This window comes from Pelobates fuscus, chromosome 1 (assembly GCF_036172605.1).
Source record: "Pelobates fuscus isolate aPelFus1 chromosome 1, aPelFus1.pri, whole genome shotgun sequence".
NCBI lineage: Eukaryota > Metazoa > Chordata > Amphibia > Anura > Pelobatidae > Pelobates > Pelobates fuscus.
In genome coordinates, this window is record NC_086317.1 from 446,773,501 (window position 1) to 446,796,982 (window position 23,482).

A 23,482-nucleotide genomic window follows, 5' to 3' on the forward strand; every position below is an offset into this window, starting at 1 on the left:
GTATAAATTAAATTGGTTGGAGATTGGATTAGTTAAAGAGCTTCTTTATACGTGAATTAAGGAATGTATTATTATTTTATTCATAGTGAGGAATAAATATACTTAAAGAATATAAAGGTATATTCTATATATTTACATATAGGCTAATATATACATATAAACATATAAACAACGAAAATAGAGAAAAATAATGACATCTAGTTATAGATATTTGGACAACAAAGAGAACCCTTAAGGAAATGATTAGATGAGACCCTGTAAATCTATTTCTTGGTTAAGTCCCATATTCAAGGTTTTTAGATTAAAAATCCACCAAGCTTCCTTCCTGATTAGTTCCTGTAATTTATCTCCCCCTCTCCATCCTGATTGAACCAAGTCTATTCCATAAACTTGCAGAGTATTCCAAGAGAATGAGGGGCAGGAATTGCAGTGTCTTGGTACACTGTGGTCAGTTTTATTTTTGCGTATGTTGTTATGGTGTTCCAATATTCTGATGTGTAACTTTCTGGATGTACGTCCGACATATTGAGCACCACAACCGCATTGCAGTAAATAGATTACAAAAATAGAGGAACAATGAATATAATTTTTTATTTTGTATGTTTTTTTCGTGTATGTACCAGTGAAATCTTGGATTTTCCTTTTAAGATGTGTACAGGTAGAACAATGGCCACAGCTGTAAAACCCTTGTACTTGGGTCTTAAAAAAGGGGTTACAGGGAGGAGTGGTGGGTAATAGACTGGGTGCCAATTTGTTCTTTAGATTGCTAGATTTTTTGTAGATTACTGTGGGTAAATTTGGTAATACATCTTTTAGGATCTCATCTCTCTTTAAGATGTACCAATGCTTCTTAAGGATTTGTTCTACCTGTCTAGCTTGAGAATTGTATTGTGTAACGAACGCAAATTCAAATTTGCTTTTAGTATCATTTTTGTTACTCTTATTTTTTCCTATATCTGTACTGTCACTTATCTCCTTATTTCTGTTTTTCCATTTGAACCTATTTTTGATTTTTTGCTCAGCTGTTAGTAGTTCCAGACCCTCTTCATTTTTGTTAGTCAATAGTAGTGATCTATCAGAATTTAATACTTCAGATTTAGAAGTCTCCATTTTTTTCACATTGTATCCTTTATCAGCATATCTTTGTTGTACAATCTTAGATTGTTCTAGGAACATATGGTTGTCTGTACAGTTCCTTCTGAGCCGGGTAAATTGGCTCTTAGGAATGTTTGAGAGCCAAGGAGGATAGTGAGTACTGGAGTACTCGATAGCTGTATTACAGTCTGTGGGCTTAAAATACGTCTTAGTTTTTAGTTTGTTTTGTTCTACATATATAGTTAAATCCAAGAAATTAATAGTGGAATCACTGGATGTGGAAGTAAATTTTAAATTATAATCATTCTCGTTAACTTGACCCAAAAATAAATCAAGGTCTTCTATAGAACCATCCCAGATGATTAAGACATCATCGATGAAGCGCCGCCACAGGACCAGACCACACCCACCTTGTTCCGCCAACTCGATGTGCCGACGCTCCCAATGGGACACATACAAGTTGGCGAAACTGGGGGCGAATTTAGTTCCCATGGCGACGCCGCACCGTTGGAGAAGCCTCCTGTATTCGCGCCGGATTTCTGCGTTTCACAGTGAACCGCATGCCTGTAAACAGCTGTACCGGATTAAGAAAATGATGTTGAAGGGTACAAAAACCCTCAGAAGTGGATCTACTATTATCCCTGAAGAAGTCCGTCATTCAACAGGACGAAACGCGTTGGATATCACCACACTTCTTATGTACTTATGTACTATTGTTTTTATTCAATTTTATTTGTATGCTGTATCTTTTTCCTGACTCTGGACTGTGGATACTTGATTACCATCACTAGGAGTTCCATATGTTTATGGAGAGATGCCTTTTTTATGCTGAAAATTTGTAAGTGCAATGAATAAATGTGAATTTATATATTTCTAAACATTCTTCACTATATTGCATTTTTTTCCACATATATCGTGCTGGAGGACCTCTGTGCTCATCTTATTACCCCTGAGAGGGTGAAAGGCCTGAATAACCGTTTGTTTGTGAGTGCATTTCTAATCTCACTTTAAACACCATTGATATTTACTTTTTTACGCTATGAAAGTGTTTTTCATTTTCACACAGATCCCATTCTAGGGAATTGGACCCTCACCAGGTTGTCCTTGTGTATTTTATTCATTATACGTATTCTGGGTGGTCTCCACTTTTGTCTTTTTGTAACATATTTCCACAGGTGGCTGTGAAGTTCACCTGGAACTATCTCAGTATACGTGTTTTCTCTTAGTGTATATACTTTATTTCTTTGTTTCATTATTTGATCACTTCACTATTGTATATCACTATTGTTATGGCCGCACAAAATGTCTATGATGAGATGAGACATGACAGAAAATTAAGGATTGATACCTTATTCAGAGGGGAGAACAAATCTATAGACAGTTCCCTAAACCACAAATTTATCCAATTAGAACGTCTATTAGAGAAAGAAACTCGCAAATGGTGGGAAATCACATCCTTAGAACAATATTTAGCTTACGATATCATCCCACGGGGTCTAAGAATACTTAAAATGCCTGCTTTTGGCCTAGAGGATGAATTATTAATGCAGGACTGGCATAATGCCAATGATGAATGCTCAAAAAAATACATGACTGGTCTAATTAATTACCAAAAAAGATCTCTGAAAGCACTAGAGGAGGAAATCAATAAAATAGAAAACGAACTCTCTATGCATGTAGAATTAAAAGCAGTAGAAAACAACTATGCAATTTTAAAAGAAAAAATTAAAGCCGTTGATGATAAAATCTCAAATACTAAATCCACCAAGTTTAGGAGGGATCAGGATGATTACCAAAAAGGCAATCAAAGAAACTGGCCTAGGCAAAAACCTGAACATGGGCACTCTAGATACCCGTACAAAAATCAATTTAATTCTAGATCCCAAGATCCCCATCCAAAAAGACCAGACATAAGACGTTTTTCCAACTCTAATTCTAATTCATTCTCCAAGCCTCTATTCAGAAAAAACTCACATAGCAATGTCAATCCTATACAGTATAAAAAATACCCCACACGAACAATAGGTAACTATTCTCCCAATCATTCTAGATATTCTAAAAACAACCAGGAAGTTTTTTTAGGCAAGGAGCCAAACCAAAAACCATACACAACCCAGTTTTCCATACACACTCAAAACAGATTTCAACATCTAAAATCTCCCACAAAGAAAAGGCCACATTTGGAGGTGGAGGAGGAGGATCCTCCACTCCACCTCTCACACAGACAGAATTAAACCAGTTTGAAGGCATTTTTAATCTTTCTGACATATCCCTTTCACCACAAGAACTGTCATTATTAAAGAAAGGCTTGAATTTTGCCCCGTCTTCCAACTGTAATCCTTTTAACCTGTATTTAGATAACCAGAAATTTCTAAGAAAATTAACATTAAAAAGATTCTTTAGAAGTAAGGAAATAAATTTGATAAAATCAGAGCCTTGTCACAGCAATACTCCTTTAGACCCGAATATAGAGAACAAGGCACTCGATATAGAATCAAAAATTTTTCATACCTCTTTAAAACCCAAATCCAATTTTTTCCCATGGGCAGCTAAAGGAAAATTCCTGGAGGTATTCAATGACCTGGTACAGGAAGATTTAAACAAAATGGTGGATAGAAAATTTAAACCTAATCTCACCAAAAAAGAAAAACTAGCTCTTACTACCCTTACAGAAAATCACAATTTGGTTATAAAAGAAGCTGACAAGGGAGGAGGGATTGTTATTATGAATAAAACCTACTATTTACAGGAAGCCTATAATATCTTACATGACGTTACCACATACCAAATTTTGGATAAAAATACTTCTTCTGAATTTTTGGCAGAATTACACACATTACTGTCCACCGGTCTAAACAACAACATCATAAACCAGGATGAGTTTAAATACTTATTCAACCCAAATTGCAAAGTGGCAGTTTTTTATTTTTTGCCAAAAATTCACAAGAACACACAAAAACCACCAGGACGTCCCATTATCAGTGGAATCAATTCCCTGTCATGCAAATTATCAGAATATGTGGATTTATTTTTAAAGCCGTATGTTCCATTACATCATACTTTCATTAAAGACACCAGGCATATTTTGCAAGATTTACAATCCATAGAGTGGAAATCTTCGTATATCCTAGCGACAGCAGACATAACAGCCCTATATTCTAACATACCCCATGCGAAAGGTATTGCTTGTATCCAAGATACCCTTAGATCACCACAAGTCTTAGAGGATGCCCAGATCGAGTTTCTGATGAGTTGTATCCAATTTGTACTCGCCAAAAACTTCTTCTGGTTCAATGGTCAGTTTTTTCTCCAGCGGTGCGGCGTTGCCATGGGAACTAAATTCGCCCCCAGTTTCGCCAACTTGTATGTGTCCCATTGGGAGCGTCGGCACATCGAGTTGGCGGAACGAGGTGGGTGTGGTCTGGTCCTGTGGCGGCGCTTCATCGATGATGTCTTAATCATCTGGGATGGTTCTATAGAAGACCTTGATTTATTTTTGGGTCAAGTTAACGAGAATGATTATAATTTAAAATTTACTTCCACATCCAGTGATTCCACTATTAATTTCTTGGATTTAACTATATATGTAGAACAAAACAAACTAAAAACTAAGACGTATTTTAAGCCCACAGACTGTAATACAGCTATCGAGTACTCCAGTACTCACTATCCTCCTTGGCTCTCAAACATTCCTAAGAGCCAATTTACCCGGCTCAGAAGGAACTGTACAGACAACCATATGTTCCTAGAACAATCTAAGATTGTACAACAAAGATATGCTGATAAAGGATACAATGTGAAAAAAATGGAGACTTCTAAATCTGAAGTATTAAATTCTGATAGATCACTACTATTGACTAACAAAAATGAAGAGGGTCTGGAACTACTAACAGCTGAGCAAAAAATCAAAAATAGGTTCAAATGGAAAAACAGAAATAAGGAGATAAGTGACAGTACAGATATAGGAAAAAATAAGAGTAACAAAAATGATACTAAAAGCAAATTTGAATTTGCGTTCGTTACACAATACAATTCTCAAGCTAGACAGGTAGAACAAATCCTTAAGAAGCATTGGTACATCTTAAAGAGAGATGAGATCCTAAAAGATGTATTACCAAATTTACCCACAGTAATCTACAAAAAATCTAGCAATCTAAAGAACAAATTGGCACCCAGTCTATTACCCACCACTCCTCCCTGTAACCCCTTTTTTAAGACCCAAGTACAAGGGTTTTACAGCTGTGGCCATTGTTCTACCTGTACACATCTTAAAAGGAAAATCCAAGATTTCACTGGTACATACACGAAAAAAACATACAAAATAAAAAATTATATTCATTGTTCCTCTATTTTTGTAATCTATTTACTGCAATGCGGTTGTGGTGCTCAATATGTCGGACGTACATCCAGAAAGTTACACATCAGAATATTGGAACACCATAACAACATACGCAAAAATAAAACTGACCACAGTGTACCAAGACACTGCAATTCCTGCCCCTCATTCTCTTGGAATACTCTGCAAGTTTATGGAATAGACTTGGTTCAATCAGGATGGAGTGGGGGAGATAAATTACAGGAACTAATCAGGAAGGAAGCTTGGTGGATTTTTAATCTAAAAACCTTGAATATGGGACTTAACCAAGAAATAGATTTACAGGGTCTCATCTAATCATTTCCTTAAGGGTTCTCTTTGTTGTCCAAATATCTATAACTAGATGTCATTATTTTTCTCTATTTTCGTTGTTTATATGTTTATATGTATATATTAGCCTATATGTAAATATATAGAATATACCTTTATATTCTTTAAGTATATTTATTCCTCACTATGAATAAAATAATAATACATTCCTTAATTCACGTATAAAGAAGCTCTTTAACTAATCCAATCTCCAACCAATTTAATTTATACCTTTTTTCTTGTATACCAACAATATATGATGGGTATACATGGCTCTTTAATTGAGCTTTACTTTTAACTTTTTACCTTACACATAATAATTCTATAATAATAATCACATCCAGTATTTTTGTATACTAATTAATTCATTATGGGGCTATATGTCCCTCCAAGTGGGTTTATATCAATTGGATTTGAATCCATCTTCATGTATTAATTTATGTTAATTTATGTTTACATATGGCTGTATATATATATATATGTACCATCCATATTATGCATCTTATTCTGTGCCTACATGTACATATGTGTGCATATATTCTGTTAGGAGAGATATATTTAATATGTATAATTAATTTGTATGATGTAATATTTTCGGCAACTCCTCCACTTCATCAGAATCTGTAGCAATAGGGGTTCGGTTTGGTTCTCAGGCGTTTTTCGCCTTCCTATGCTTTTTGTCCCCCACAGGCAGTGGTCTTTTCAATAGACGCATGCGCGGACATTACGCGCATGCGCACTACTACCCGGAACTGTTGGAGAAGCCTCCTGTATTCGCGCCGGATTTCTGCGTTTCACAGTGAACCGCATGCCTGTAAACAGCTGTACCGGATTAAGAAAATGATGTTGAAGGGTACAAAAACCCTCAGAAGTGGATCTACTATTATCCCTGAAGAAGTCCGTCATTCAACAGGACGAAACGCGTTGGATATCACCACACTTCTTATGTACTTATGTACTATTGTTTTTATTCAATTTTATTTGTATGCTGTATCTTTTTCCTGACTCTGGACTGTGGATACTCGATTACCATCACTAGGAGTTCCATATGTTTATGAAGAGATGCCTTTTTTATGCTGAAAATTTGTAAGTGCAATGAATAAATGTGAATTTATATATTTCTAAACATTCTTCACTATATTGCATTTTTTTCCACATATATCGTGCTGGAGGACCTCTGTGCTCATCTTATTACCCCATAGAGGGTGAAAGGCCTGAATAACCGTTTGTTTGTGAGTGCATTTCTAATCTCACTTTAAACACCATTGATATTTACTTTTTTACGCTATGAAAGTGTTTTTCATTTTCACACAGATCCCATTCTAGGGAATTGGACCCTCACCAGGTTGTCCTTGTGTATTTTATTCATTATACGTATTCTGGGTGGTCTCCACTTTTGTCTTTTTGTAACATATATCCTTACCTTTTGTGTCACATTACCCCACTCCCTCTAGCATGTAAGCTCATTGAGCAGGGCCCTCAATCCCTCTGTTCCTATGTGCCCAACTTGTCTGGTTACGACTACATGTCTGTTCGTCCACTTATTGTAAAGCGCTGTGGAATTTGGCGCTATGTAAATAATAACTATTCCACCTTTTTACTCAAATGCAAAATGTAAAATACCAGGTACGTTTGTTAGACAATAAAAGAATTGTGTGCTGTAAATGCCTATTCTATATAATAACTTAAAAAGGGCTCCCAATTTGATAGCCCTGTATGAATACAATATACAAAAATAGCTTTTAGTTTTAGAGATTAATTTCTATTCTACACATGCAACTGTTGCATTGCCCTAAGTGTCTCGTTTGAATCATTACACCAGGAAAAAAAAGTAATTAGACGTCTTATCTAAAACAAAAATGAGATTAATTATACACAGAACAAAAAACATTTTTTTTTCTCTCTTTCTAAGCTTGTGCATCATGTCTTTTGTTTATAACACGAAGCTTGTGGGAAATCAAACCACACAAATCCAATGGAGAGGATAATTGGTTATTAAATACTTTTTTGTTGTTGTTATTATTGTTATAATTTCAATCTGATATTTCCAGTTTCCCTGCACTTATTGTCTGTGTTCATTCTTACTGTTGTTACACTACCTTTTCCCTTGTCCGTCTCCATTCATCCATTCAAGGCGCTATCATTGTAATGCGGAGATGGAAGCCGTCTATCGATGACATTTATTTGTCCATCTTTGTGCAATTTTCTTCATATTTGAATAGGCTTTTTAATATCATTTTTAAGTTTTCACCAAACCCACCCAAATAAAAAGTGCACATTTCCCCCTTTTCTTACTATAATGCTCCATTGTATATGACCTGTGATCTATTAGAATTGAGTGCTACCTAGATTATCATAAATAGAACATTTTAACTATACCTCGAAGAGCAGCTTGAAACCAGAAGAAATGAATATATAAAATATTATGCCATGTTTTTTTGTCATTCCCTTTCCAGTTTAAATATTAAAGGAACAGTCAAGTAAAATGTTGGTGATGCTTAAATCAAACTAATTGGAATTATGGCTTATCTGCATTGTGATATGTTTCTGAGAAAGACGCAAGGTTTTCCTTTATTTACTGATTTTGAAATTAGGGCGTCCGGAAGCTGACACATTAGCATTCCAGTCCTGTTTCTATGAGAAATGTTGCATAATGCTTGGCAGCAAGCACCACAGGTAGGAGAGAGCAAGCTTAGGACAATAGCTCAGAAGAAGAGAAGAACCAGATAATCAGAAACACGCCAGAGGTCAGCACAGAAGGTAACACGCAATATCTCAGAACAGGCCAAGTTCCGAGTAGAAGAAAGGAAAAGAAGGCTACATGCATCGCAAGAGGCTTTTAGAGCTCGTATTGCTCTCATGTTAGTGAAAAGATGCTGATTAGCTGGCGCATGTTCACACGGACAGATGTAGCACATGTGTTAAAAGTTTATTTGATAGGAGCGATGTCTTCATCCATATCCGCATAGAATATTACTCTCGTTACAGCAAAGGGATAGACAGAAGGATCATCGACATGCATGCGTTACTCAGACTGCATAGCCATATTTTAATCGTTTTGTTTATTTTTCATTAGTACGTTGTATTTTCATGAATTGTTATATTGCCTGCAAACTTTTAATCAGTTTTGCTTTTAAGCAAATGCGTCACAGAATATCTTGTCTAAGAATGTAATTAAACCAAGGGAGGGGAGTATCTGTTTTTTTTTTAATCAGCCTGTGGTAAGCCTTTAACAGTTTCCTCTTGAGATAATAATTCCAGGCAAAAAAACAATTAACCCTGTTTAATATCGATTTATGGCCCGGTCCCGTTAACAATGTTGGTTCAGTAAACTTTAGGGTGTTGTGGACATCACAGAACTTGTCAATCAAAATAATACAAAACCCAAGGATAGCTCTGAAATCCCAGTTGCAATGTTTGCCAGGTTTATTTATAATGAAATAGAACAGATTTAGGAGGCATCCACTGCATTTAATGAGGAAAGGAGCATTGTCAGATTTATTAAAAAAAAAAACAAAGACAAAGTTGGAAGAATGTTGCTATTGTGGTGTTCAGTAAAATGTTTGGTAACAAGTTGATGAGTAACATTGTTTTCCTAGTAGATTACTGCTGGCAGTAGATCTTGAGGCCAGATACACCTTTTTCTATCATATCTAGTTAACTTATGGTATTAAATGGGTTTCAGGGTACCTCGTGTTCTTGTTAGATTTGCCTTGGGTGACGTAGATGGTCTGATAGAAAGGTGTCATAAATCTAATGACACACTATCTTCTGTAGTAACATGGTAGCAATATTTTCTTACCAGGATCCTGATTTCTCTCACCCCCTGCCTTTTACTCCTATTCCTTGTGCCTTACACTTACCCCAGGGTAGGTTCCGTTATTATACCAGTTTCAGTTATGGTTCCCTTTCAGATATGAGGCATGTGCAGATTGTCTGAAAGCGTAAACCTTTGTGTATAAGATATGTTTTTGTTTTATACTTGTCAGATGGCAACACTGGTTGAACTTTAAGTTCTAGAAAAAGGAACTCATCTGCAAATCATGTGACTGACTGATGTATATTTAATCAACAGTGCTGGAGAAGTCACCAGCTAATGCATAATAAATTAAGATACATTTCCCTTGTTTCCTTCTCCAGAAGTCTGGAAAAATCTGTTTCAAAATGTATCAACGAATGACCATTCTGAAAAGTGTTTTAAAAACAGTATAAAGTCTGAATGAGTTCCCACCCAGATCTGTCATTAAAGTCCATTCCAGTCTGTATTATCAGACTTTTATAGAGTCTGAATTCAGATCACTGCAGGCTTTTAGAATCTCTACATTCACAGAATCTGGTGCAAAACCCTAGAATGTTTCTGTGCCTCAAGGCTGCCAAATGCACATGTATAATCACCTTTCTCTCTCCAGTAAATATTTGTTTACACCCCAGCCATCTCCGTAAAACTCATTTATGAATCCTTGTGAAACCCCCTAGCTTTTCTTCCAGGTATTCTTAAATAAATAAGTACTCCCCATTTTTCAAGAGTTTGTTTATTTGCTTTGTTTCACTGTGGAAATCCGTTCTTAGATCTCATTCTACTTAATTTCTTTTACGTGTCTCGCAGCTCGCAAATTCCTTTACTCAGGAGATCTAATCATTTTTGCTAAAGGGCACAAGCACCGAGGGCATTTCATTAGCAATAAAAGTTAAAAGCCTTCTGTGCATCTGAATAATTTAATGATTTTTATAAAAAAAAAAAAATAGAAAGAAATAGCCAGCTTTCCAAGGAAGTACTTTACACAAATGTTTAGTTCAAAGTACTCTAACTCTATAAAGGTTTAATTAGTAATTTACCTAGATGAATATTTTATTTGAAAGCCTGAGAGTAAAACATCTGTATGTTGGACTTTCCCCCACGCTTCTCACTATTTTATGATTTAAAAGTAGTTTTTTTTTTTCACGATTTTGAATATTTTTGTTTCATTTTGGGTCACATTTTTCTTTTATTTACAGGAGTCCGAAGCAAAGGAAGACAGTGATATCCTCCTTATTAAGACAGATCAGTCAGGACGCTCGTGGCCAGTAAATGCTCCGGCAAATCCAATGGAACCCAAGGGAGGAAGGAAAAAGAGACAGATGGTATTGATTTGTATTTATTTACGTATTTTTTTTTTTGTTATTAATATTACTTTCTACATTTTGATTAGCTTTAGTTGCATATTATTATTAGCTTTTATATTGTGCTATCATATTCCACTGCACTTTATAATTATAGTAAAGAGGTAAAGAAGTCCCTGCTCAAATGAGCTTACAATCTATAAGGATTTAAGGACAGTTAATTGCCATGGCTCTTACCAAGCCTATCACCTGTTACGTTGCTTTTTCAGGAAAACGTTATACTTGGAATATCCGGAATTATTTTAAAACCTGCCATTTTATAGGTGCCTTTGGCACTGCCATCTTCTTTACCTAGCTCTTGGCAAACTTACTGGCCACATGTTGTCCAGCTTCTCTATATTGTACTGTAGAAGACTTCAATTGATTGATTGCCAATATCGTGAAAAATGATGATGCTTTACCTTTCACTAGTTATAATGGTGGTGCAAATGATCAATCAGAGTATCAAACTGCTCATCAATAACGTGTTACATGGTACATTAGACTACACATACTTAGAACAAATCAATTCTAGATTAAACCTGATAATTCAGATTCAGCTTTAATAATGATATTTAAGAAGAGAAATCGTTTCTAGGGGTCTTTTTCTCTGTAGCAGTGACTCACCGTAAGGAAGAGTGATTTGATTCTGAAGACACAATGGTGCATTACATTCTAATACAGAACAGTCACAGTTCTAACATGTTACGGTAGCAAAGAATGGCTCAACGCTCTTGCACACACCAAGTATAATTCTTGTTGGTCTCTAAAACGTTTACATATTTATAGTGTTCACGGAGACTGCATATATACAGTATAATTTGAAAACTATCAGTACTGGCATTTTAGACTGTTTATTTTCTAGTTCTCATATCTCAAATCTCTATTTACAAAGACATTCAAGCACTTGGAAGCCAACAATTCACAGGGCTCTGACATCTAAAGCTCTTTCACAAGACCTACCTGGTAAAGTGTGCAGATGTATACCTGTGCCCTTCATTATTTATTTTTGTGACTACTAATACCTACCGGCTGCTGTTAATTGGAACAATCCAAAATAGAAAAAAATTGTTAAAAAAATCCCTTCATTGCACTGCTGTTGGAGTAATTCCTTTTGTTATCAGCAGTATTTCAAAGGCTACGGTATACCAGAGTAACCTTCCAAAATTGGTTCACTGGAACTTGATAAAGTGTCAGGAGTCACGAAACTCGTCGAATACCGGATCCTATGCGATTGGTAACACATCACTGTATTATTACATTGTTTTATGATATTACAAAATGCGCAATAAAGGAACAGCAATCCTTTTACTTTGCCGATTTAAATGTTAAAGGGACACTATAGTCACCCAGACCACTTCAGCTCAATGAAGTGGTCTGGGTGCCAGGTCCCTCAGGTTTTAACCCTGCAAATGCAAACATGAAACTGCTATGTTTATATTGCAGGGTTAAGCCAGCCTCTAGTGGCTGTCTTCGAACAGCCACTAGAGGCGCATCTGCAACGCTGGAAGCATATAATGCCTCCATCACACAGCGCGTCCATAGGAAAGCATTGAAAAATGCTTTCATATTGACCGCTTGAATGTGCACGCGGCACTTGCCGCACATGTGCATTCGTCTCCGCTGACGTCGGCAGAGGGAGCTTACGTCTGTGGGGGAGGAGAGGTCACCAGCGCCGAGGTAAGCTGCTGAAGGGGTTTTAACCCTTCAGCGCCACGGGAGGGGGACCCCGAGGGTGGGGGCACCCTCAGGGCACTATAGTGTCAGGAAAACCGCTTAGTTTTCCTGACACTATAGTGATCCTTTAAATACAACAGCTTACGGCAGATAATTACCGTCAACAATGAAAAGGAAGCCTCCCCATAAGCGTTAATTTAGATTTTTCAAAAGAGGTTTTCTATTGCAGACTGCAAGGTCCCCTTGATTAAAGTGGAGTGCATACCAAGGGTGCTGATTTTGCTTGGCGCATAATTCAGTGTGTACTCTGAAAATGCAGGCTGGGGCATATAAAATAATCTGTAACATTGCAATTGACCACATGATAGGCTTTGATCATTTTTCCATTTTTGCTTTTTTGGTCTAAAATCTTTAAAATTCATTTAGATTAGTGGATAGTCCTGCGATTGTTATGTATTTGACAAAGAACATATAGAATACATTGCAATATGTGATGTTATCTTTGCATCAGTCGTCACAGATTATTGCTACGTATCCAGCTTCAAATATTCCAAAAAACAAACAAACAAGTAAACACTGCCAACTGTAATTATCTTTATAAACAAAATTAAAAATGCTAATCTCATTGTAAAGGGGTAGTATAATGTTTAACAGCATGAAACCCCCTTAATGTATGTTTATGTGTTTAAGGTTTAGTGGAATAAACCCCAGAGGAGAGAGCTGTGCTAGAGAGATAGCGTATCACGCTCTATAATCATTGGGAAATTTTAATTTTCTAATATAAATAGAAATGTGTAATAAAGTAATCCTTTATGTTAGCCCACAGGGGCTTACAATTATTACCCTTACGGTTCAGATATTAAATAAACAATTAAGTGGATGAAATTGAGCTTTTGGAAATGGTCTTTTGCTACTGTTGCTCATTAAAGAGTAATGCCTGTTTTGAGACATAGTTAAAGTTTTATTCTTAACTTTTCTTCATACACATAGAAACATAGAATGTGACGGCAGATAAGACAAAACAATATTACATGTTTAGCTAATTGAAGTGGTCTTGGTGCAGTGCCCCTGTCCCCTTAACCATGCAGTGTTAACTATTGCAATTTCTGACAAACTGCAATAATTCCATTGTAGGGTTAAGATTGGCTTTGGTGGCTGTCAGTCAGACCGCCACTAGAGGCACTTCCTGCTTGCTAGGTGACTTTTGGCTGCCTAACTGATGCTGGACGTCCTTATGCTCTGCATGAGAACATCCAGCATCAGTAAAATTCCTTTGGGGAAGACCTAATGAGCTCGCAACGCTCCCTGTGCATGCGCATTAACGATTCCCCATCGAGTGACGTTGAGTGACGTTGAAGAGGCAGAGCGCTGTCAGATTGGCGAGGGTGGTTGGCCCTGGAATCAGATAAGTACAGTAAGGGTTTATTAACCCTTACAATGCCGGAGGGATGAGGGAGGTGAGCCCCAGATGGATGTACAGTATATGTGGAGGACGCCAACCCTGCGCTATGGGAGATCGACGCAGGATTCAGTAAGTATAGTAAGGGTTTATTAACCGTTACAATGACGGAATGCAGATTTGTATTCCTAGCACTATAGTATCCCTTTAACTCTTTGTTAGTAACCTCAATGACCATTTTTGACCATTCATAGTAGATTTGTAGAATAGATTAGGGAGGCCCTGCTCAAATGAACTTACAAACATTACACTTGCAGCATAGTTAGATTGATAGATATCATTAGATGTCTTGCCCACGGTGGTCTGGCCAGGATTGGAACCTGTTTTTTAGTAACATACTCCTGATGATCTTGAGTAACAGGTGAAACACAGAGGGGGTACTACTCGACTAATCTAGTTTTTCATCTTTGAGTTGTTAAACTTTTGTACTATAGTCAAGAGTGGAGAGGAGACCTCTACTGGTGTAAAAATGTTACTACATTTTAAAGGAGTTTAATAGAAATTATTTGTCCGGTCTATTTCCTTGTTTATAGAGGAAGTAAACATTGGACTTATCACTTATTCAGTTCTATTTTGAATTACCGGTACTTGAACTTGTAAATGGTCCGATAGGGCCTCTTTACTATTATGTTATTGAACTATTGAAAGTTTACTTTTGATTGTAATACAGTTATAATAACATTAATGATTTAGGAAGGTCTAAAACCCTTTGGCCTAATGGTGTACACTATGTAGGTCTCTTTTAAGTTATTTCTGGTTTTCAGTGACAAAACCATTGTTTAGAAATATTATAGGCCAGCAGAATTGCAGATAGTGAAACAAAAACCAATTTTAACCAAATTTCTCATAGAACATACTTAAAGAAATACAAAAGTGTATTCCTGACACTATAATTTCTTGTCTGAGATCATCATTTTCAACAAGTAAGCATTGAGAGGTTAGTGCGAATGCGCGGCAAACCACTGCACTTTGGCAATCCGCATCTCCTCATAGAGATGCATTGAAACAAGGAGCGTTCAGCATGTCCATGCAGAGTGCGGAGACGCCGAATGTCAACGCAGCTCATTGTGCTCTTGTTTCAAGTGCCTCCATTTTCTTTAAAACAACATGTGCAGGATTCAGAATGAATTCTAACTAAACCGGGAAATGACTTATGTTTCTAACACATTTTAGAGCTCTTCGAAGCTTATTCAATAAGCGATGGCTTGTTTTACACAGAAAGATTTTAAAGTACTAAAATAAAAAATATTTGTGAAGCCAAAATACACTAACTAATACTAATGTATTGGTGCCTGGAATGTCCCTTTAAATTTTCAAATATGCCAGTGGCTTAGTAGAGATCATAACACAACTGCAGAGCTAAGAAGCAAGCTATAGGAAACTGTAACATTTAATTAACTTATTTTGCCCACTTGACAAGGACAAAGTGTAGGTTAAATTGGGTATGTTGTCTGCAGAACTCTTAGTTATGCATTTTGTTTAGTATATTTTAGGCTTATTGTAAGCATCTTGATAAAAGCACAACTTTTAATATTTAATAGTGCACAACACTCTATGGAGACATGCAATAAATCAATAAGAAGCACCTCCTTGTTACATAAATTTATTTTAAATAAACCCAACAAAATATGGCTCATCCCAATCCAAACGTGTGACATGGACCAATATGCACATGTTGGTCACATCACTCGGTAGATAAGAGCCTGTAAAAAAGATTATATCATTTTTTTATTTCAGTTTAATTTGGCTGCATGAAATTCAATCCTGTCTTGCTAACTGAATATATGCCGCTCCATGCAAGTCATAGAACATGCACGGATAATATTAAACTGAACCCCAGGCTGATTGCATTTTTAAATGGAGGGGTAAACTATGTCATGAGATTTCTATTGTGGAATCTGTATTTGTTTCTTCCACATGCTAATGTTCATTTCTTTGAGACGTATCCTCTTCTGGGAAATATGTACACCATCACGACTTGAATAGAGAAAACACAGAAACGTAAAATATGCAGTAACTCGTAGTACCTGATATCATCTCTTATATATATTTTTTTCTTTATGTATTGTTTGTCATCTACTCAGTGACACACATCAGAAACAGAAACAACAAAGATACAAAACACAGAGCTATATTACAATAATACGACGATCAATCAGTGAATCTGAAGATGATATTCTTTGAATTGAGATTAAAATTTTCCCCATACACCTTCAGTTGTGGACGGTTATTGGAAAATTGATAACGCAGGATCCTGTTAATACCACTGCTTCCCCACAGGATTCATACTATAAAAGTGCAGTATTCTCAGTTTATACATTGTGATAGCTAAAAGATATATTTGTTTCCTAGTATTTGTTTGTTGATAATTTCACTTGTGCCTGGAGGCCAGTTGGTGCTTTCCTGTGGCTTCTGGAAGCTCTGAGCATGGGTACCAGGGCACCACAGATCTCTACCAGCCCTCTACTTCCTCGGTATCCAGTTACCTTTCAACAGGGAGTCGGATAGTTTTTTGGGACACTTTTTTTTGCACACTGTTCATTATGGAGTTGAGGTCTTTCTTTTTAACAATCTTTATTGTGTTAACCAGTTTTCTATCAAGCCTGTGAAAGTAATAGCTTGCCTGCTTTGGAGCCAGTGTTTTACTCTCTTAGCTGCCATGTAATAGTTCAACATAGTGTAATTGTTATAAACCTATTTCTTAATGTTGATTACGCTGTTTGCTATCTGTTCAGTACACCTTAAAGGGTACACCTTAAAGGGCATCAAAACAAATTCAGCTTAATGAGCAGTTTTGGTGTACAGTATACATCATGCCCTTGCAGTCTCATTGCTCAAATATCTGCTATTAAGGAAATAATCACTTTTGTTTCTTTTTATGCAAATCTAGCCACACCCTGGCTGTGACTGAGACAGCCTGCATGAAAAAAATGGTTTAATTTACAATCTGATCTTAACTTACTTTAGAAGTTTTTGTCTCCTGCTCTGTAAACTGAACTTTAATCACCCACCGGGGGCTCCTGCAGGGCCTTGAAAGCTAGTAACAGTGCAGGAAATAAGAAATACTAAATTAAACAGACTGTGCAATAAAGGAAGTTTAAACATTAGAGCTTTCTTTACAGGAAGTATTAAGGAAAGCTGTGCAAGTCGCATGCAAGGAAGTGTGAATCAGGCTTTATAAATAATGGAATTTAATTCTTATATGGCAGAGAATGGAGCAGTGAGACTACAATGACATGAGCTATACACCAAAAACTGCTTCATTAATCTAAAGTTGTTTTGGTGCCTATAGTGTTTGTGTATTATATGCTGACACAGTGATGGCTAACTTTGACACCATAAATTGTTTCTGGACTACATTTCCCAGGATGCTCAGCTAGCTTTTAGAGTCTAAAAGCTAGCTGAGCATCATGATAAATGTACTACAGAAACAATTTATGGTGTCAAGGTTAGCCATCACTGTCCTATAAAATACATATTAATAGGTAAAGCTTTATGCACTGAACCTCTTCAGTAAAAGGCCGATGTTTATAATAAACATTTACTTAAATAATATAACTGAAGACGGGAATGTTACCACAGATCTTACATAGCCGTAAGCAGTATGTACATATGTAAGCCCAAATTCCATTTACCCAATTATACCACCTAGAATGGTACCCGTGACAAACTCCAACCAAAGAACAAATAAGGTGAACAGAAACAATGGAACACTGCCTATAACAAGGGTATGAAAATACAAGCGGTAAAAAAAAAAACAACAACAAAAAAAACGTGCAGAAGGGACAAACATATGTACAAATTATATAATATCTATAGGAAAGGTGAGACATTGAAAACACTCATCAGAGAAAGAGGATTTGGACACAAGAATGATTTCCTGAAGAAATTAGTTGTTAAAGGACTGGTTAGGATTAGAATAGGAGAGTGTAATATAATGAGGTAGTGCATTCCATAGGAATGCCTATGAGATATTATCTGAGAGAGTTGGTGATGTCAGTGCAAACAGAAGATAAGTGGCCATCTGTGGCAGAGCGGAGTGATCATGAAAAGGTGTACTTATGACTTTCTATTTGGTGAAATTTTATCTGGTGAAGAGTTTGACGAGACCTTTGTAGGTTAAGATCCGTATTTTAACTATATCGTATGGTAACAAGCTTGAACACAATCTCCATTCCCATCGTGTGCGTGTTAGATGGACTTCAAAATGTCTTTTTGTTTTGTTGTTTTTTTTTAGAGCTCCCAAAAAAACCAACCTGCATTACATTGTAATAAAATAAATGTTTAACTGATCGTTGTCTGTGTTTCTTTATCTGTATCTTAGGTTACTACACATGTTGATAAGGAGAGGGTTCGGTATTTCCATGATGATGACAACCAGAGCCTCCAAGATTTGGTCAAGAGAGAAAAGATGGGAACAGCTGAAGACCAGAATAAGCTGTTTATGCGAATGTCTTCCAAGGTAACGTTCTATATTCTAGTACTAGTCAGGACCCCTCAATAGTCCAGGATTAAAAATATCACTGTTAAACAGAACCAAGCATCTTTACATCATTGACTTCTGGCAGGTCTTAAAAACTAAACATATGCAATTTATTTATGTATTTATTTGTTCTTGACATTTTTATTTTTGACATGCATAGAAGCTTGAGGGATATGTCAACAAGATGCAATAAAACATGAAAATTAACAGACGTATAACATGACATGTAGATAGCACAGCTTTTTCTTTTTTTTTATATATAAAAGAATTAAACATTACAGGCTTGAGCCCCATGTACAAGGACGTGGCTGATAAGAAGACATAGTCAAAAATAGCTAGGGTATAATAAAAGCTGGCATATAGCCCATCTCTATCAAACAAAATCTTATGCAGGAAAACATTAAACAGTATATAGAATGGAGAAAGTAAGATAGGACATAGTCAAGTGAAAGTATACTTCTGGTAGTTGTACCGCGGATCCATGCTTACTGGTGCAAATGGCAGATTTTGCCCAAATGATTAAACATAAGCATTGCCCTGCACCTTGTTCACTGCCCTGCAAACATTCTGGTCATCCAATTCCCATGCTAACACTGGGATTCCCATAACTTAGAGTCCCAGTTATCCAGAACTGGCCACTCCACAGGCCCCATACCTCAGGAAGAGCCCATATGCGTTACTCACTGATCAGGTTACACTTGGAACTGTGATCATAGTCCTGGATATATTGAAGCATGGAATGTATCAGATGATGTGTCCGCCAGGGATGTGAGCATGTGGGAAACAAGTGCCCTGTCTCATTCAGTCAATTCCAGCAAAAATGCCAGTGGGAAGATCGGCCACTTCTCCCTTGCCCGCACCCTCAGGTAGGCTGCAAAGGTTCTTTGAGTTCGGACTGCTCTTCATGTGCCAAAATGCCTCAAAAAACGGATTAGCAAGACTTTAGTTGTCCCCAGCACAGGTAGTGCTGGTTTTCTCAAGCAACTTGTTGTATTAACTAGTAAGATTAAAAAAAATTCTTGCACAGAGTTCACTCCAGTTGCGGCCATTCAGAATGGCTGTCTGGCCCCGCCCCCCATATGCAACTTATATTTTCCCTCTGTGTATTCATATTTTAGATATCATTTCTAAAAAATAAAAATCACTATGCTATCCTACAAAAGATGGGCTTTAACGCCGTTAGGATGGCATAACATGCCTCTGGGCTGGATAGTTATCCTCAATGCCGATTGCAATTTGGGGACCTGTCTGACAACCCAGGCTGTCCCCTTGCACCCAATCCATGCGATACGAGTCATATGATCATAGTGGTCACATATAATTATTTATATTAACATCAAAATACACTTAGAACTGAAATTATATATATTAAATTTCTCACCCCTCCTGGGTGGTATGTTTATTCCTCATTCTCGGGTCTTCTTCCAGAGGCCTGGGAGTTTGAGGGTTCTGCGCAGTATCTTAGCTGTTCCTAGAACTGCACTCTTCTGGACAGCGATCTCTGATGTCCCACCTGGAATCTGTTGAAGCCACTCCCCCCAACTTGGGAGTCACAGCACCGAGTGCTCCTATCACAACTGGGACTACTACTTCCTTCACTTTCCACATCCTTTCTAGCTCTTGTATATAAGATTATTTAATTCTAAGTGTATTTATATATAATTATACATTAGGGGATGACCTGCTGACAAGCCAGGCAGACATTTTACTGTTGTACCCGTGAGACGTCTCTGAACACAAATATGAGTTTTATTTACAGCAGTAAAAAATATAATGACAATGATCAGTGAAAGTGCAATTTTTGTGTGAAAAATGCAAAAAAAAAAAATCTGAGCACTAACTTTGGCCAGGGTTTGTCACTAGGAGGCTACTAAAAAGGACACACACCATTTTTAAAACCCTGGGTTGACTACTTCTGCAAATTGTATGCCATGATGGGGGTAATTTGCATTCCTGAGCTGTCATATCGTCTCAAAGGCAACATCTGACAAATGTGTAAAAACTGAAAATGGAAAGCACTATATTTGACCCTGTAACTTTCAAAAGCACCATGGTACCTGTTGTACATGGGGAGCATGGTTGTACTCATAAGACAACACAAAATATCCAAATTTGTGTATTTCATTGAATTAACATTTCTTCATTTCTGACACTTTTTTTTTAGATTTTATTCATTTGAAATTTTTTCATATATTAATATTTGATGTAAAATTAAATCTTTATTTCTCCTGAACAAAATCATATATAATAAGTGTGGGTGCACCTAATATGAAAAAGGTAAATTATGGTTGAACAAAGAGAAATCTCAAAATCTAGGTTTTGGTTCAGAACTTGGACATTTGCCTCCATCCTTAAAGGACCACTATAGGCACCCAGACCACTTCAGCTTAATGAAGTGGTCTGGGTGCCAGGTCCATCTAGGTTTAACCCTTTCTGCTGTAAACCTAGTAGTTCCAGAGAAACTGCTATGTTTAAAAATGGATTAATCCAGCCTCTAGTGGCTGTCTCATTGACAGCCGCTAGAGGCGCTTCTCACTGTGATTTCCATTGAGAATGCTTTCCTATGGACTGACTGAATGCGCGCGCGGCTCTTGCCGCGCATGCGCATTCAGCCGAGGAGGAGAGTTCCCTTGCAGAGGGAGCCCGGCGGGGGAAAACAGGTAAGATTTAACCCCTCCCACCCCTCAGAGCCCGGCGGGAGGGAGACCCAGAGAGTGGGGGGGACCTAGAGACCCTATAATGCCAGGAAAACGAGTATGTTTTCCTGGCACTATAGTGGTCCTTTAAGGGAAATGTTTTGCAATGACAACAGTGCCATTCCTGCAAAATGTAATTTTTCTATTACAGGGTTAAAAAGACGTGGACACTGCACCCTGAACACTTCATTAAGATGAAGTGGTTTGGCATTTAGTGTCGGTGTTAATATTGTTTCTTATACCTGTGTGGTACTGATACACAGATATAAAACTGAATTAAAGGGGATACTGGTGGAGTACGTACACTTATGTTCTAACATATACACTTCACTGTAGAGCTTCACTGAAGTGTGGAAGTCTTGGATACTGTCAATAATTATTTTAGCTGTGCTTGCAATAGCTGTGGCAAGGATATAGTAAAGGAACACTATAGGGTCAGGAACACAAACGTGTACTCCTGACCCTATAGTGTTAAAACTACCATTTAGGTGGCTTGTCCCCTGTTAACCCCCTTAAAAGGTAATAAAACCTACCTTATTTCCAGCACTGCACGGGTCTGCCGGAACTGGCCCCACCAACCGATCCACCTTCTTGCTGACATAATCAGAATTTATGATTTTTAGCAAATCCAATGCTTTCCCATATGGAAAGCATTGGATTGGCTGAAATCGACAAGAAGGCAAAGCCAAACGCCGGCTTAGCCAATCAGTACCTTCTCAGAGAAATGCATTGAATCAATACAGCTCTATGAGGAAAATTCAGCTGGAGATGCTGAACAGCAGTGGCTATATAAGGAGTGGCCACTGGAGGTGTCCCTAGGGGGCAAGGTAAACACTGCCTTTTCTCTGAAAAGAAAGTGTTTACATGAAAATGCTTGACAGGAATGATGATACTCACCAGAACAACTACAATAAGCTGAACACTGAACCTAAACTGAACCTGAACACTGAACCTAAAACCTGCAAATGGTCCCTGATTCAACTTTTGTTGAACTTTTGTAATTCTAACCAAACACAGCAAGAGTTCAGTGATTTGGAATGGAAGAACCAAATGGTCGTGTAGTTTAAATGTTCTTTATCCAGTAACGCACATCTCGTTTACTTGATATGATCAGCATTGAGTTATCCTAATCATATTTGACTGATTGCAAATGCGTGAAATTATTGTGGTGTACACATGTCAGTGTTGTCATGCATTACCCCACTGTCAGTGGAGTGTGTCATGTGCATGTTTTTTTTTTTTGTTTAATTAAATTTCTCATCCAGCAACAGCCTCCATTCAGGACCTGTTTGGCTATCATGACATTATTCTTATTTTCTTAAAAAATCAATTATGAATCCAGTATTGGCTTAGCCTTTAGCATCTCATGAAGCCTTCAGTACACATAAACGTCAATACCTATCTAGAAAACTATATTTGGAGTTCTAATGTCTTTTAATAGACAAATCCTATTTTAAAGCAGTACGTTGATATGTTAAAACTCGTTAGTGTGATACAGTGCATCTTGGGTTTGTTTATAAAGTGAAATTATGAGGTAAATTTGTGAAAGTCAGCAGAGTCAATTAATTGGTTTACAGGGCAACGCTTCCAGTTTTTTATCTTTGCTCCAGAACTGCTTATTTTAAATATTTTCCTTTGTCCTCCGATCTTGGGAAATTACATAGAGTAAATATATAGACAATGTATACTTTATACAAATATCCAACCCCTGTAATTCATATTAGCACACATATTTAGGACCATATGTGGATTTTTGGAAATAATAATAATAAAAAAAAAAGTTTTACTCTAAATCTTGGGTGCTTGTGCAAGTGAGTTTTTACCAGTCTTCTGTTAAACTAAAACTCTTGTCATTTTCAGCCAGAACCCATAGATGCAGGTTAAAAAAAAAAAAAAAAAAAGCCTTCTGACTAAGCTTTTTTGATATTGTGTTGAGTGAAACTTTTATGTAACAATCTATTATAAGAAATTGCTGTGAAAAGCATGCGGAATAATGTGAGCTTTTTTATATTTCAGATGTCATTTTTTATTTTTCCCTTTTTGAGTCATATACGGAGGTGTTTAGACAATAGAAATGTTACATTTTATGCAAATTGAATCTGCTGTCAAATACACTTCTGATATAAATGGATCTTTATATTTTTCACCCGGTATCGCCTATTTTCATTGCTAGTCTTCAAAAAAAAAAATAAAAACCAAACAATTTGCTACCACTCTTTAACCTGTATGACAGCTCTCTCTGCACAAGT

General features: G+C 36.9%; 1 protein-coding gene across 2 annotated transcripts in view; it reads left to right on the forward strand.

The window, feature by feature from the left end:
• Positions 1-23,482, forward strand: part of CWF19L2 (CWF19 like cell cycle control factor 2) — a 196,169-nt gene that overhangs the window by 72,965 nt on the left and 99,722 nt on the right. For both annotated transcript variants that reach the window (XM_063430222.1, XM_063430231.1), the window contains exons 12-13: positions 10,775-10,900; positions 18,379-18,516. In XM_063430222.1, coding sequence (XP_063286292.1) covers positions 10,775-10,900; positions 18,379-18,516 — 264 coding nt within the window. The remainder of the gene's footprint in view (positions 1-10,774; positions 10,901-18,378; positions 18,517-23,482) is intronic.